Consider the following 18,274-nt stretch of genomic DNA (forward strand, 5'->3'; position numbering starts at 1 on the left):
TTTAGAAATACTACGTATTGTGTATTTGTTAGGCTGTAGCAACTGTTTACAGCGCGATTTATTTATAATGTTCAAAACACAACTATGTAAATAGATTCCGACCGCCGCTTTATGAAGGATCAAAAAAATCCTTTTTGTTTCAAAGCTTGACGACACTCGGGTTGATAGGTGATAAATTCCCATTTTCCATTCACTTTTAGTTTAAGTAGATCACAATAAATTTTGCTAAATTATAGTAACAAATTGTACGCGACAACTAAAGAACTGCGACCCCTCTATCGTGTGTGACGATGGTGTCCGTCACGGGGAGGAGGACGCGTTCCATCAATTCATCTAATGAAATAATTACTGTTCGTTCCAAACGCAAACATTGTTTTTGATAAATGATATATAAATGTTTACGAAAGAATTTGCGATCGCGAAATTGTTCCAAATGCGCGTGAGATAGTGTAATGAGACTGCCAGCAAAAGGACCATTGGACGCGAAGTATGGCAAAATGTTAATTGTGTAACAGTAGAAGAATGGTTCAACATCAGAAACTTCAACGAATCAAGTAAAACAATTGAAACAGGAACAACTGAAAATGGTATTAAATAAACACGTTTTACATAAAACTAAACAGTTCGAGCTCGTTTTGTACTTATTTCCTTCTCGTGAAATTTGATGAATTCTCCCCCCGAAAGAAATTCTCCGTACCCTGCTAGGGCTTGCGTATTTGTTTCACCTATTCAGCAGTATTAGTAGTAGGTATTCGACGTTTTTGTTCAGGTTTCTGGTGGAAGTTTGATTTGGTAAATTATATTTCGCTTTCTAAATCAGGTCTACTCCAATTTAAATATCGAATGTTTGTGTCAGCGGGAATGAGTGATTTCCGCAAGATAAATGTCTGCAAGGTAACTGTCCACACAAATTATAATATACACTAGAAAAGTGAAAAGAAATTTGGTTTCCCTACCCTTAAAGTCATTTTTGGGTACTCTCTTCAACTAGTTTGTTTTCGGATCCTCTATCTCGAACGGCTCTTCACTTCAAACTATGGCTCTCCTTTGAACATTATATTCTAGCATTATATCCGAAATACAATACTTCAGAATTTTGTAACATTCACCCCTATTCTGTATTTCTTGATCAAATTCCATTCTGTATTCCGTTCGAGTTGTTTTTGCATTTCGTTCGATCTGTTTCTCTTAAATGGGCAAAACGTTCGAAATAGGTGAAGCGAAATTATAGCTCGAACGAAACAACGATTTCGAACGAAATGGAAATCCGTCGGAATACAGAATAGGGATGATTGAATGGTGTAAGCGGGAATATAACTTGGAATGCTGCGTTGTTCTTGTTCACGGTGAAATGTATTTTTGGGAACTGTGTTTTACGTATGTATTCCTCCGGAAGTCGTAACTTGTGGCAGCTTCAAGTCTTCTAATCTCCGAACGGCTTAGTTTCCCCAGAAGTGTTCCGATTCGAACTGTTCACGCGTGTTTTGGTTAAACCAATTAGGCGAGTAATAACGAATTGACTAAATCTTCTCGAGTCCAACTTGTCAGAGCGTTTCACATAATCGAATAACCTTATTCAAATTGTTATGGCTGCTCGAGCAGATTTATTTTGATCGGGATTCTGAATTATGATATCAATAAGTTATAACCGTTAGTCATTCTATTTTTCAGAAAAAAAGATAAGCCTCATTTTCTAAAAGCAAAAATGGTTGAACAATAAAGATAGATTGGTCGTTCGAACCCGAAAACGAGATTCTAATGAATGTAAGAAAACATCGGCAATTACAATCTCGGAGAACGTGTAAAAACAGATGCAGTATGAATTCCAATGTGTGTTGTTCAAAAACCAGGATTCGTGTCGGAGGAAATTCCTGCCTACAGTCAAGTGAATCTGGTACGATAACCAGGAGCAAGGAACGGCTTCCTGGAATCCATCAACGAATGCCAGTCCTCTGCGGACATATAGAGACGTGTGAACGCACTTAATGGAAAGAAAGGATGCCATAATACTCACCTGCGAATGGCGGAATCTACAGGGATCCCTAAGGAAACCTACTGGGAAGAATGTTCCAGATCCTGCCGAGAGGAGTTTACGTACTCTTTTAGGCGGACGACATTCTCCTGGCGGTAGTAGGATGCACGCGCAAAATCCCACTCATCAGGATGCGGGCATCTACCAAATCTATCATCCAGTGTGCAGCTGAAAGAGGATTTGAACTCTCAGCACTGAAGAACGGCCATATAGTGATTTGCTATTCCAAGATAAAACTATATAAAGATTCCATCTCACGCCGTAAAACGCTGCAGATCCCCACGTTGGTAAAAGAAATCTGGGTTGGGGCGAATGACTGGCGATTCCAAGCTGTTCGACGGGAAAACGGTTTCAGGAACAACTTTCAAGCAGGGGCGAACTCGATAGTGTTAGAATAGTAACCATGAAGTTATAGCATGCCTTGATATATAAGCAAATAAAACATTATTCTACGTTACACTATCAAACCAAATAGACGTACAACAGGTTATGGGCACAGAAAACGTTACCATAGGATACGGCTCTGTAAGTGAAGAAAAATTTTTTTTTCTCAAAGGCGTGTGAAAATTATGAATCCTGAAAAAAAATCGAATCAACTCGGACAGCCAAGACACCCGGGAGGATCAATTTCCATCCCAGTTCGGGAGATTCTTCGAGGATCGGAAAACTATAGTTCGTGGTCTTTTGCCACCAAGGTGGTCCTTATTAAGAAGCGAACCTGGTGTGATGTGACGGAGAGAGCTTATGGGGAACCAGCAGTAAGCGAAGATATCTCAGAATAAGCGTTGGCTACCATATGTCTCAGTATCGATTCAAGCATTTACGGACACGTGGGGGATGCCAAGAATGCGAAAGAAGCGTGGAACAATCTCCGGAATACGTACGAGCACAGTGGATCAACTAGCAAGATTGATTTGCTGAAGAGACTCACAGGTATTCGATTGGCCGGAGCTGCACGGGATGAGGACATCATTTGCCAGACGACTCAGCAGTATGTTAATGAGCTGTTCAAGTTGGCTTTAGGGTGGATGACGCTTGGCTTGCTAGTTTGCTAATGAAATGATTGCCAAAGCAGTATAATCCTATGATCCTTGGCCTGGAGTCATCTGGAAGCAAGCTAACGCAGACGTAGTCAAAGCAAAGATATTGCAAGATGTGAAGATATTAAATGAAACAAAGCCAGGTAGTGAAGCGTTGTTTAGCAAGTCCAAATCGAGTTCGAAAACCAGCGGCGAGACATCAGGTGTGAGATGCTACTGGTATAAGTAAATCGGCCATTATGTGTCCCAGTGTTCCAGTCAAGTAACTGTGGGGTGGAAAGAAAAAAAATACTAAGAATAGTGGTCAAGGTGCATTTTTGCGGCGCTTAACACGTGCCAGGCATTGACTACAGCTGAAGATTGAGGATTGAGAGGATTGGATTTTCGATTTCGGAGCTACTACTCATTTGGGCCGGAACAGGAATCTTATTGTGGATGCGCAGAATGTATCGGCAGGCGCAAATGTGGTCAACAACGCCAACGGATTGGTGAACGTATTTTCAGATACTGGAGCAGCAACATGTGAAATAGCAATGAACAGAGTTTTATGCGTACCGGATCTGGCGGTCAATTTGTTGTCCGTGAGTAGAATGTGCGAAATGGATACAGTGTTATGTTTACGAAGGGAGAGTGCAAAGTAGTTAGTTCAACAAGTCGTTGCGGTTGAAAAGAAATAGGCGGTTTGTACAAGTTGATGAAGGCAAAAGTTCCGTCGGTGATGATCTGCAAGACGGAGAACAATTTTCAGCTTTGGCATCGAAGGTTGTGCCATATGTCTGTTGGCTGTATGAAACGATTAGAAAGCATGGCGAGCGGATTTGAATTCAGTGTGGATGATTCTCCGCAGTGTGTACCGTGCATCCAGGGCAAGCACCAACGACAACCGTTTCGTTCAAAAGAACGTCGTGAAGACCGTGTGTTGGAGTTAATCTATTCCGACTTGGAGACGACATCAACAGGTGGTAGTTGCTACTTTTTAACTTTCATTGACGATGCGAGCAGAAAGGCGAATTCGAAACTGAATTTGAAAACTGAAGTACTGGACGCATTCCAAGATTTCAAGAGCGTTGTCGAGAATCAAACAAGTGATAAAATCAAACGTTTTAGATCTGGTTATGGGTAGGAGTATATCTATCGTCAAATGAAACAACTTCTTCGTCGGTCTGGTATTCATCACGAGACGTTTGTACCATACAGCCCAGAACAGGACGGGTTGGCGGAGCGTATGAACCGTACAATTGTCGAAAAAGCGTTACCTGAAGGGGACGAAGCAAATGAAACTGGTATACAATAGACAAAGTGATAGAAAGTAGAAAGTAGGCTATTTTGATGCAGACTGGGGTAGTGATACTGACACCCGTCGTCGTATAACTGGATACGTGCTAACACAATCGGGCAGAGCAACTGCTTGGAATTGTCGTAAGCAGTCGATGGTTGCTCTCTTTACAACGGAAGCCGAGTAAATGGCAAGCCAACTGGAGCATGTCAGTACTGACCATCAATCAGCGGACTTGCTTACCAAGGCTCTACCCATGAACAAGTTTGAAAGCGGACGGAAGACCCTTGGAATCCAAGAAATTCTTGGTTAAGGGAGGATGTTAGAATAGTATTCATCGAATTATAGTATGCCTTGATATATTAGCAAACAAAACTTTATTCAATGTTACACTATCAAGCCAAGTAGACGTACAACAGATAGGCCTGCAACAAGTCTTCATGACAATGACAGCAGGAAAACAGTGTTTCCACGAGATCAGGTACACGGATGGCTCTAAAGGATCATCGGGAGTTGGTTTCGGGGTAAATTACATTAATAACAGACTAGTTTCCAGTGAAAACCTTGCCGAAATCTGCCAGGTAGAATATACGTGGAAGCCGAAATATACGTGGCAGCTACGATCTCGTCAACAAAGCCGCTGCTGATCTTCTCCGACTCGGCGAGTGTCATCGACACCATCGGTGCAGCCAAGTTTGAACATCCATGGGTACAAGCGGTCAGGAAGTACCTGTTGCTTGACACTGTCTTTATGGGGATTCCTGGACACAGTGGCATTGCAGCTAACGGAGCGGCCGATCGGTTTGCTGGAATTCGACACATGAGACAATTTCTTACACGAGATTCGTCGCTAGACGATGTGAAATTGTGGAACACCAACTCCTTTCGCACCTTTTGGGTCGAAATGTGGCTCGCAGAGAGATGTCAATTTTTACGCCAAGTAAAAGGTTCCATCACCAGGTTCATAAATGGGAAAGCAAAAAGAGAGCCGCGAGAATTTGATAAACATGTACAGGATCAGCGGGAGTGTCCTGAGTGACGAGCCATCCAGAGTTGGAGCATTTTTTTTCTTTGTTATTAGAAATATACCGACCTGATGCCTGATGGCCTGGCCTTATGCCATGGCTCGAGGACATCCTTGCCATCCAACTAACGACATGAAGTCGAGCAAGGAACTGAGGAACAATAAAAGAAAAAAAAAGTAATCGTTTCTACAGAGACGAACCAACCCATGACACTGAAAGTTTAAAAAAAAGAGGCACTCCAGTACATCTGGAGGTTATCAAAATAAACAGCATCTCAGATCGACAATGTTCTTATAAATGATCAGCACTTCTCGGGGACACTAACATCGATTCGGAACACTGCCTAGTGACTTTTTTCGCGATTGAAGCAAATAGATGTCGCCGAAAACTACGCGCGTTCGCTCGAACCTGCATTGCCGGAAGAAGGCTATCAGCGAAGCTCCTCTTGAGAACTGTTGAACATGATTAGAACGTTTATCACTAACGTAGCCCAGAACACCTTAGTTTACGTGGAACAAAGACGATGGGACGAGTGGTTCGATGATGAGTGTCAACAGGAATTACATAAGAAGAATGCTGGACGAGAACTAACGCTGCATAAAGCTACCCGTCTGAACGGGAAACAATATAAACAGAAACGGAGACAGCAAAACCAACTCTTCCGAGAGAAGAAGTGCCGCCTGGAAGAGGAGGAGATTGAAAAATTAGATCAGCTGCACCGCTCTCATGAGACGCGAAAGTTCTACCGGTAACTCAATACATGCCGAAAAGCCTTCATGCCACTAAGATAACGATGGAAGCGGTTACGTTGGTGCAGTAAATAATGAAGATGTTCCACCCTCAACGATAGGTGAAATCAATAATGGCATCAAACAGCTAAAGAGGACTGGAAAGCTGGAGATGTTTGCCCTAACTTAGAGAAATGCTACAAACTAGACTTTGGAAACTTCCGTACAATTATCGCACTGAATGCCACCTGAAAAGTGCTTCCTCAAATTATCTTCCGTCGTCTATGGCCACTAACGGACAGATTCGTGGTAAGTTATCAGGCCGACTTAATCGGTCTACTTCCGATCAAGTCTTCGTCTTGCTGCTGATCCTACAGAAATGTCGTGAGCACAGGATCTCTACGTACAGCTTATTCAACGACTTTAAAGCCGCATAGATTGAATATCACGAAAAGAGCTATGGAGTATCATGGACGAAAACGGCTTCCCCGTGAATGATACAATGATACAATGAGTACGAACAGACTTTGCAATCGTGCGGAAGTTTCTCTGTACAGAACGCTCATAAGTCTGGTGTTCTCTACATACACGAGACGTGGACGATGCTTGAAGAGAACCTGCGTACACACGGTGTTTTTGAACGTGGTGTGCATGGGGTTGGCGTATGGAGGGAAAGTATAAAACATGAGCTCCCGCAACTTATTGGAGTGAATCCAGTATCCATAAAGTGACCAAAGCTGGAAGGATACGTTGGGCAGGACATGTTGCAAGATTGTCGGACATTTATTCTGCAAAAAAAGATGTTCTTTGGAAATCCGGTAGGTATGAGATGACCAGAAGCGCAGCAAGCAAGGTTGTTAGATGAAGTGGAGCCTGACCTGGTGAGCCCGGGTTACCCGCGGAATTGGAAAGAGATATCCACGAACCGAGATAATTAGAGAAACATTGCGAATCAAGCCATGTTGTAAAGAGATTTACCCAAAATAAATAAATAAATAAATAAAAAGCATTCGTATATCCTGGCTTACTTTCTGGAATATCGTGATTCCTAGAACTAGGCCCTTTATTATACGGTTGTTTCAAATGATGGAAATGAATGTAATTCATTCTGTCAACTTGGTGAGAAATAAGGTGATGATTTTCGATGATTTTCTTGTTTTGAACTAAACGCAGTAGACACTGGACGACCCAGGGCATCTTAGTATACAGTGATTGCGACATTTCTCTTTTATTAGATTCTAATAATATAATGTTCGCTATGCGCGAACTTTTAGCCTTCAATTGTTGTTTAAGATTTCTCGCTTCTGTGAGTTATTTCTCCTTCGCTAACAACCAGTAAGCGTCAAAATACTTGTTTAGCATCGCACTTCAGAATTTAAAAAAAATCAAATAAACTTCTTTATGAAATTAACGGTTGTCTTTCTTCGCATTTGCAGCAAAACACTTCCTCCACACAGCAACAGAAACTTCCCTCGATCAACGCGATACAATCGGCATCGGGTTTGGGTCAGTATCCGGCGAGCTTTGATTACATGCAGCATGCCCAAGCACCGATGCTGCAGCAGCAGCAACATCAATTCTTTAACCAATTCGGTACGGGGAGTGCTCAACCGCAACAGCAAATGCAGCCGCAGCTGATGATCAACAGCAGCGGTGCGCTTAAGATACCCATGGGTAATCCTCCACCATACTTCTACAACTCTAGTAATCAGAACAATGGCAAAAAATAGTTTCTAGTACCTCCGCTGAGACGCTTGCGAAGCAAGCAAAAACAGACAAAATGTAGTGCATTAAGCTACTAATCGCTTCAGGCGTACCGTTTTTTTTTTAATTCTTGCACCATTCAGTCCATGGTTTGAGGATCTTGAATTTGTGTATATTGAAGACTTTTTCTAACACTGTTATTTTCCATCATTGTAAATATTGGATAGAGAAAAAACACACTGAACGCCTCAATAAGCAATATTTATAGTTCAGTTGGAAATTTCTTCCATCGGTAAAAACTACTATTCCGATAGAAAATTAAAATTCGATATATAATAAAAACAAAGATAAAAAATACGTTTAAGTGCACCAAAAAAAAGCGCATATTAAAATAGCCTAGCATGAAACTATCTATTCAACAGCCGCATCATGAGTCAACAGTTACTCCACACAGTATCTGAATCATTTGATGATGAATCATTCACAAATATCCTATTGAACGAGGAACGTAAATAGCACGTGATAGCTATCGCTGAGTAGGTTTATCGATTCCTATCACAGGCACGAAACAAGAAAAAAATGAAAGAAAAATAAAGTCTGACCTGAGTAGAGAGAGAAAACACATTAAAACTATATCAGCACCTTGCAGCTGTACTCATTGATGATGCAATTGGCATGATATTGTACTGATTAGTAGACAAGCAAGGATGTAGTTAGATAATATCACACTATTGTTCATTAATAACAATAATGAATATGCATTGGAAATTGCAATAGTTCACAACACTATTATTCATTACGGTTCATTGGAAAAATTGCGAAAAGAATTGATTTTTGAGTCCGAAAAGTCCCCCAAAGAGCCAGCATCAATCAGGTTTCAGTGATCAACCACGTCGCTGGCCACGCCCAATGTGATCATCGTTAAGGCGCGTTTAGACTAGTAATGTATTCATGTGAAGAAATATGATGAGATTGATAGAAATCGCATCAACCATTTACACCTAAAGGTTTACATTAGGGAGATCTATAGCTATAGATGGATTTTTTCACGCGAAAATATATGTAAACGGGTGAGAATATATATGATACACTTGTTCGAGAAACATATAACTACTTAAATAGAATAAATTCACACATGTGTAAACGCTGGTGCTGGTGTTTTCCAGGCAGAAGTAGCTGCAATAGTAGAATGTATAAATGTCTGCCTTAAAAGAAATTATAGACAAGCTAACTTTTGCATCTTCTCAGACAGTCAAGCAGCACTTAAAGCCCTCAATGCTTTCAAATGCTACTTAAAAATTGTCTGGGAATACATTTGTCTCTTACGGCAACTATGTCAGATAAGTTCGGTACAACTGTACTGGATTCCTGGCCATTGGGGTATAGAGGGAAATGAACAAGCGATGAACTCGCAAGATGCGGCTCAAGCTCACCCTTCACTGGTCCTGAACCATTCTGTGGAATTTCTGAATGTGTGTTGAAGAGTGAGCTGAAGAAATGACCGGGAAGTAACCACTTACCCAGTCAAAAAAATTTATCACGCCGAGTATTAAAATTACTCAACAATTGCTGAGTAATAATAAGAAATACTTCAGCACATTCACTGGTCTTATAACAAGACACTGTCCGAGTACCGTTCTGAATCATAAACACTACTCATTATCGTTTGTGTTTGACGTTTCCTTAGCGTGAGCACGTAGAATTTACCCGTTCATAAATATTTAAATTTCTCCCGTGTTTCATCAGTTCTCATCATTGTTAAGAGTTTACTGTGATTGCTTGGTAAGTGTTTCGCAGTTGACTATAAAATATATTCAAGTGTAATGTAATTTTCGTCCAAAAAATTACAAAATAAAGTGTCCGAAATTTGAATTCAATCTGTCCGAAATTTGATTTAAAGGGTGTGTCACATCAAATTGCATCACGGAAAAAAACGCTGTAGCAATTTAATTTTTAGGAATTATATCTTCAGCTTTCGCTTATAATCAAATAAGAGTGTATAGATCACGTTGGCCATGCTTCACTGTCAATTTTTCGTAAATTTGGAAAAATGTCGTCGAACGAAAAAGAGCGTCGTGAATTAATCCTGTGCACTCATTTCGAGAATCCGGAGTTGTCACATCGGGACATCGGTAAGATGCTGGGAATCGTCCAATCCACGGTCAGCATAGTACTAAAACGATACTTCGAGAACCTAACCATCGACCGGAAGGTGAAGAACGGCAAAAATGGATGCTCCGTCAGTGAAGAAGATCACAAGCGCGTAGTTAAGCAGTTTAGACGTGATCCGAGAAGTTCGGTCCGGGATGTCGCCAATAAGCTGAATTTGTCAAGTTCATTCGTCCAGCGGACCAAGCAGCGGGAGGGCCTGTGTACATACAAGGTTCAGAAGGCTCCTAACCGCGACGAAAGGCAAAACATGGTGGGGAAGACGCGAGCCCGGAAGCTGTACACCGAAATGGGCTTGGGCTCGAAGTATGAATAAAAAGAAAATGCCAAATGTTGTTTAATAGCTTTTATTTTACTGTCTAAAATTTTCAAAAGGATCGGTCTACTGGGCGAATTTCTACAGCGTTTTTTCCGTGATGCAATTTGATGTGACACACCCTTTAGTGTCCGAAGTTTGATTCTTATTCGCTTCATTTGAAAAGCATTTTATTCGATGTTTTTTCATGTTTTCAATCAAATAGGTACCAAAGTAGAAAGCTTAAAAGCATATTGAACTAATTTATAAAAAAACTAGCTGCGTACACAAACGAACAGAACATTTTTGTATATATAGAGATAGATGAGGGAAATCGATAAATTTTTTAATCATTTCGAAACACAATTTCAGTTCACGATCCTGTCAAATACTTGGAAAAAGATGTTTTCATCACATAGAATTCATATTTAATACGAAATGGTCGAAATGGTTCATAAGAAGTTTTATTTCAGAAACGTACTATGGCCATATAACAGATTTTTTTTATCTGTATTATAGTGATTTTCAACTCCTTTGGCTGGTTCGTCATTTTTACTTCCATTTTTGGAAGAATGTCGGGAGTGAGAATTGAACTCGTGACCTTTAGCGTGAGAGGCATGGATGTTACCACTACGCCAGATCGCCTCCATATATAAAAGATCATTTTTCTTCAATTTTTTAAATTTTTTATGCCGAAACAACATTCCTCGAAGTAAAATGTATATTGTGTCCAAATCGGTTCCGCACTTTTCTAGGTTTTGACGCGTACACAAACAAACCCAACATTTTTATATATATATATACATATATAAAATAGAGATGGATGAGCGAAATCGATAAATTTGAAATCATTCCGAAACACAATTTCAGTTCAGGATTTTGTCAAACACTTGAAAAAAAGATGTTTCCATCACATAGAATTCATATTTAATACGAAATGGTTGATTTTCATAAGAAGCTTAATTTCAGAAATGTGCTATGGCCATACAGAAGACCATTTTTCTCTTTTTTTTCAATTTTTATGCCGTAACAACATTCCTCGGAGTGAAATGTATATTGTGTCCAACTTTGAGCTCAATCGGTTCCGCATTTTTCGAGTTTTTGACGCGTACACAAACAAACACAACATTTTTATATATATAGATGGAGATGGATGAGGGAAATCGATAAATTTTAAATCATTCCGAAACACAATTTCAGTTCACGATTTTGTCAAACACTTGGAAAAATATTTCCATCACATAGAATTCATATATAATACGAAATCCTCGATTTTCATAGGAAACTTAATTTCAGAAACGTACTATGGCTATATAGAAGATCATTTTTCTCCATTTTTTTTTCAATTTTTATGCCGTAACGCCATTCCTCGGAGTGAAATGTATGTTGTGTCCAACTTTGAGCTCAATCGGTTTCGTATTTTTCGAGTTTTTGACGCGTACACAAACGAACACAACATTTTTATATATATAGAGATAGAGATGGATGAGCGAAATCGATAAATTTTTAATCATTCCGAAACACAATTTCAGTTCATGATTTTGTCAAACACTTGAAAAAAAGATGTTTCCATCACATAGAATTCATATTTAATACGAAATGGTTGATTTTCATAAGAAGCTTAATTTCAGAAATGTGCTATGGCCATATAGAGGACCATTTTCTCCATTTTTTTTTCAATTTTTTATGCCGTAATAACATTCCTCGGAGTGAAATGTATATTGTGTCCAAATTTGAGCTCAATCGGTTTCGTATTTTTCGAGTTTTTGACGCGTACACAAACGAACACAACATTTTTATATTTATAGAGATATCAACCAAATAATACCTGTGCATAAAGTTTAGATCTGTTTTCTGCATCATATGTCTTAAGCGTCCGAAATATGATTCAGAACGGTATATACCATCTCAAAAACGTAGGTTTAGTGCAAGATGATATTTGTCGCTTTTGTAATGCCGAAAGTGAAACCTCGGAACATTTGCTCTGCAATTGTGGCAAACGGAGTGCGACGTTCGTTACTACCGGGACTGAAAACAGGCAGATCTACCTCAAAGAGTGTATTCAGAAGCGTCTGCTTCCTTTGTTTAATCAATATGAGGGCCCTTCTGGCTGGATCTTCCTCTGTTTAACCAATATGAGGGCCCTACTGGCTGGATCTTGCTTCGTGTCACTATACGAATGATGTCCTGAAGTGGTATGAAGCCAACGGAGTCGACCATTCCTTCATAGATCGCAAAGATGTTTGCCTCAATTGACTGAAAAAAAAATTCTTTTTGTTTATCACAATAAAGAATATTAAATGTTTGAATATTTGTTAAATATTAAGCATTATCCAAACGCGCTAAGTTCCACGTCCAATTGGTTCAATTTGTACTCCTCACATCATACCCACCAAAACAGGCGACTAGAGTAACAGCGGAATACAATTTGAATACATCAACACTACTACGAAAACGAACGTAGTTGTCCACCGTTGTTTCATTCTCAATACACTGGAGGCATGAAGAGAAGCGAAACATTACATCGTAAGCACCACCTCTTTGTGATTCTACCGCCAATGAAATAAATTTCGCAGTGGCTTTCCGAAACTTTCATTGATTATCTAACCGCGAACATTAAGGCCACCGTTCCAGCAGGACTGAATTAATCTGTTGTCGCTTATCAAGGCCTATTAGTCAATGCTACGGTTCGATGCATTCTAAAGTGATATCCGAAACAATGAAAAATAAACTGGTTTTTGTTTGCTGGGGGAGAGCTTGTGTGAATTTAAGAGCGTTTTTGACATTATTTGTGATTGGGGACTTTCAGATCGATTATGCAATTTTCACGAATTCATGGAGTTGAAATTGGCGTCAAAGTACATTGCAAGCCGGATGGAAGAAGAATTTTTCTAAAAGTGAGAGCTGTGTGTTCATCAATTGAAAATTGAAGTGAAAATTCGTTCCATTTCGATTGCTATAGTTGCTGCTAAAAATTGAGGGGCTCAAAAGCACAAGGGTGTAAGGCAAGGCGCAAATTGAGACGCATATAACGCGAGTAACTTGGCGGGATATAGCGCCTGTTTTTGTGGCCAATGAAAACAGATAGAACGGCGCAAATTGGCCAGATGACGCGAGATGGTGGAGCGCTCGTGAGACACGACTCGCGCGACGCTGTGGCTGAACCACAGTTTCTCGTGCTGGTCATGCCGGTTGTGGTAGTTGTGTTGGTGAACAATCATATAGCGCCGTGGGTTTGATACTGTATGGCTGTACTGGTCGGGTGATTGTGTTAGTAAATAAATATATCGCGCAACTCTGTGTTAATCAGTCATTGTATGCGAGTGGCATGTTATTTACACCAAACTGCGACTCAATATGCGCTCCACCACGCTACGTTTGTGGCACGTATGAGTCGTGTTGGTAGTCTCGCGTTCGCTTACGAGCGCTATACGCTTCTCAATTTGCGCCTAGCCTAAGTGATATGTTCGATTTTCTCTTCTTCGACTTTCTGTTTTGGTCATAATTTTGGCAAAATCAAATTGGAACAATTTTACAGCTGATTTATACACGAAAGAAAAAGTTGATAAAAAGAAAATCGATCATGTCACTTACACCCTTTTTCTTCTGAGTCCCTCAATTGATTTCGGATTTTCTGTTGCTGTTATGCGATAGGTACTGAAACCCTTCATCCATCGCTTTCGTGTAATCGATCCAATAAACAGTGGTGTAATGGTAGTGATGTTAAAGATGTTCTCGCGAGAACAAGAATTAATCCATTGGCGCTTTTCAGGGCCACCGAACCTTTCACTAAAGAGTTATAGCGACCGTGGAATCTCAATGCCGGTAGATGATGAACAATTATCGCGGGACGTCGTTCGTGTTGGACGACGAGATTTATTCTTCGCTGTCAAAGTCCCATATTCCCGGCAATGACCGGTACTATACCAACGACAAGACGTCCACACCACGAATTTACGCAGGTTACGTATGGAAAAGTAGTTATTAAAATACGTAATACATTAAGTAAATTAACTGAACATTCAAAATAGCCGTGATTGTCAGCAGTTGAGAGACATGAGTACCAACATAATGCCACAAAAAAAATCTAGGATCAAATATTCGTAACCCGCGTAAATTCGAAAGGCGTGATACTTTTTGAGCAGACCTCGTACAAGCATAAGTTTGAGAAGATATATTGGAATCTCCGAAAGAAATGTTTCAAAGCCCTGGTTTAACAAACCGATCGGATTTGCCATCAACCAGAAGGTGTCCCAGGAGGAGTGCTTGGAGAAGATTTTGGTTCCGTTCTTAGAGGAGCATCATTCTGATGGGAAGTACGTCTACTGGCCGGACAAGGCGACTTCCCATTACACCAAGAAGACTTTGGCGTTCCTCGAGGAAAAACAGATACCGTACGTACCCAAGGAACGGAACCCGACCAGCCCGACTAACCTCAGTCCCGTCCGATCGAGGATTTTTTCGGCTTCCTCAGTACCCTAGTGTAGCCCTGGTGTACAAGAATAATTGGCAGCTGGCCACGATGATCCGGAAGATGGATGTCAGTGCCGTCCAGCGCTCTTGTGAGAACATCTCAACCAAGTTACGCCGTACGGTTGAGCGAGGCCCCTTTGCCAACATTCACTTTTTAATAAAAAAAAATACTGAAAAAATAGTTCTACGTCTCTCCGGTTATTTTTTTTATCTCATTTGTTTATTGATTTAGGCTCATTAGCATTTTAGCTATAGAAGAGCCAGATTTTGATCGTTTACATATCACATGTTTTCCTTCTATACTATTGCATATGGAACATTACATAGTACCTATTTATGTGTAAGAGTATTCCTTCTGTTCTTCTATTGTCCAGTTAGACCTAACAGCGGAGACAGTTGATATGATCATTGTTGTGTTATTAGTAGAACAACAGGCCAATGTTTCTTGCAGAGCAGAGCAGTTGTATGGATGAATTGATCTCCATCGCTGATGATTGTTGCGTGGACGTAGTTATTCTATAACAACACAAAGATGGTTACAAAACGAACGCACAACCAGGGCCTAATCACGAATGTCACTTCACGGTGAAAACAAAATGAATTGTATGTAATTTGTATGCACTGCACTGCAAAGGGGTTCACCGCGTGGCGGAAGCAAGGCGGAGCACCGTCTCGTCAGCCTGCGTATGAGGTGTACGATAGAACGCATGATGGGCGCAGTTGCTCCATGTGAGCATAGGAACGATACAGTGGATGTTAGATATACCAACCCGCACATTATGGGGTATCTCTTTTATGTGGAAAGTATTAATGTGATGAAGAATATGCTATTCAGCATTGTGCCAGGCGCTTAGGAGACTATTGTCCATTGAGGTTAAGAACTTTTAAAACAACTCAATACTAGGTAACATTTCTAACGTAGCTAGGGTTCATATGAATCCAATGAAACCGAATCTCTCCTTAGATTTTACTTCTAGGTTGACTTAAAGAGCGGTCTCGCGCCGGGTGTAGAAATTTGTCCAATAAGTATACAGCCGGATTGGACTTCACACCTAGGTCATGCGGAGTCAATCAAATTTATTTTTTGCAACTTCTTCCCCGTATACTATCTGTTAAATGTTTCTCTCATCAATGGTAGAACCGTCTTCGTTACTCGGGCTTTTCTAAGTTACGTTTTTTAAATTCAGGAAACGTTTAATAGAAATATTTAAGTTTCTTTCCGGTTACAATCATTATACTTAATTGCCACGATTTGAAGCGTTTTTTCGTGAAATCGTTGAAACAGCACATTTTGAATACGGAAAAACTTTGGAAAATGAGAGAAACAAGGCATGACAGCTGAAGTATGGTCATTTAATTATTATGTATGAATGAACTGGAATGGAATAAATTTTATAGTGTAAGTCGCATTTTTTAGTTGTTTTAATGAAAATCAAACATTCAAATAATATAATTCCAGCGTTCAGAATCATAAAAATCTGAGAAGAAGTAAGTATGGAAGTGATTAAGTTTAGAACATCTCAATAATGTGCGATTCATAGAGAACTTCATGGTAAAAACGTCAAACTTACGTCCACGTAACGTCAACATTGCCATCAATTCACACATGCAGTTTGTACTTGCAGCAGCACCCCCAGCAAACATTAAATCACATAACAAGCGTATATATAACATCATATGCCCTAAAATTTGGTTGGCATATAATGCGCCTAACTGGCATATGCATGCAAAAGTGGAGGCCATATACATACATGGCAAATGCTTACCGAATTTGTTTGGATGAATATGCAACTTTGACCGGCTATAATAGCGATTATCCAAGCAAACATTAAGTCGTATGAATAGCTATAATTGGAGGCGATATACATACAACCAAGACACATTTGTATGATATATGATGCAGATAACTAGCATATACACACAAAAGTGGAGGCGATATACGTATATGCCATATTTTGTACGCATATAAAGCCGTATACAACGATATGCGATGCTTTTTGGACTGATATGCGATTTGATACGACAACGTTACCACTCAATCCATCGATGACATGGAAAATCGTGTTTTTGCATTTTATGCGATTTTAGATATATATGATCGATATTTTGATTGATATTTTATGCGATTGTGATTTGATACGAAATTATATGTGACTTATCATGTGCAAAGTTATACGATTTAATGTTTGCTGGGATGATGAAATTGAATTGCGATCTAATATGAATATATTCATGAATTGTCATAGCACCAAATACGACTTTTGCCATACTCTCGGATAGAGCCGAAGAACAAACTACTGCTTTGGTTGAGAACACAGTTACTAATGAAAATTTTATTTCTAGGTTTAAAGTCAGCGCCTGCTGCGCATGGATATTCAAATTCAAATTCTGTACGCTAATATTATCTTACGCTAATACTCCTCCTCGTGCTAATCTTGAATTACTCCCATTTGGCTTCGTAAATCCTCCAAACGGACTCGTTGCAGTGGCTTCGTCAACATGTCAGCTAACATTCCGAAGATTCCGAAGGGCAGTACTGCAGGTTGATTAGCTGTTGTTGATGGAGATCGCGAACGAAAAAGAATTTCGTTTCAATGTGTTTCGTCCTTCGCTCCAAACGGTCGCTTTCGATTACCTTGATGCAGCTCTGGTTATCTTCGTATACTGGAATTGGCTGGGTTGAAGACTCGCCGATTTCATCCATCAATCGCTTCGTCCATATAAGCTCTTGGCATCCCTCTGCAAGTGCAACCAGTTCGGCTTCAGTTGTGCTGAGGGCCACACACGACTGCTTTCTGGAACCCCACTGGATCAGGCCTCCTCCGAACATGATCAAATGCCCAGATTTCGACTTCCGGTCCCGCTGGTCTCCTGCCCAATCCGCGTCAGCGTATAGCGACAAGCCATCGCTGTTGCATCCCAGTGCCAGCTTGAGGTGATTGCTTGTTGCTAGATATCGCAGCACTCGCTTAGCTTCATTCCAGTCTTGTTGGTTGGGGCAACTGGATTTCTGCGCCAGGATTGTCGTGCTTACTGCAATATCCGGACGAGTGTGCAGTGCCACGAAAAGCAATCCTCCAATAAGGCTAATGAATTGGTGGTTATTCGGTAGCTGGTCATGCTCCTCCTCCTTCAGCTGCAAATAGCCTGGATCGATGGGAACCTTCGACGGTTTGGCATTTTCCAAGCTGAACCTCTTGACTAGCTTCTTGATGTAAGTCTGTTGGTTCAATTTGAAGCCATTCTGGCAACGTTCTACCTCCATACCCAAGAAATGATGAAGATCTCCCAGGTTGGTAACGGCGAACTGTTGCTCTAGGTATCCCAAGATGGAGCGGAACTCTTCCTCTGACTGCGCGACGATGACCATATCATCCACGTAGATTAGGATGTATGTGAATGCTCCTCCTTTCTTCCGGATGTATAGGCATGGATCTGCCTTCGACTGGATAAACCCTATGGCCTTGAAGATAGAATCCACCTTCTTGTTCCATACTCGCGCTGACTGTTTGAGTCCGTATAGGCTCCTCCT

General features: G+C 40.4%; 1 protein-coding gene across 1 annotated transcript in view; it reads left to right on the top strand.

The window, feature by feature from the left end:
* LOC129765083 (cyclin-T-like) overlaps positions 1–8,707 on the top strand; it is a 29,804-nt gene extending 21,097 nt beyond the window's left edge. The window contains exon 9 of the mRNA XM_055764937.1: positions 7,538–8,707. Within this exon, the coding sequence (XP_055620912.1) occupies positions 7,538–7,831 (294 nt within the window). The 3' untranslated portion in view covers positions 7,832–8,707. The remainder of the gene's footprint in view (positions 1–7,537) is intronic.
* Positions 8,708–18,274: the final 9,567 nt, after the last annotated feature.

This window comes from Toxorhynchites rutilus, chromosome 2 (assembly GCF_029784135.1).
Source record: "Toxorhynchites rutilus septentrionalis strain SRP chromosome 2, ASM2978413v1, whole genome shotgun sequence".
In the NCBI taxonomy this organism is placed as follows: domain Eukaryota; kingdom Metazoa; phylum Arthropoda; class Insecta; order Diptera; family Culicidae; genus Toxorhynchites; species Toxorhynchites rutilus.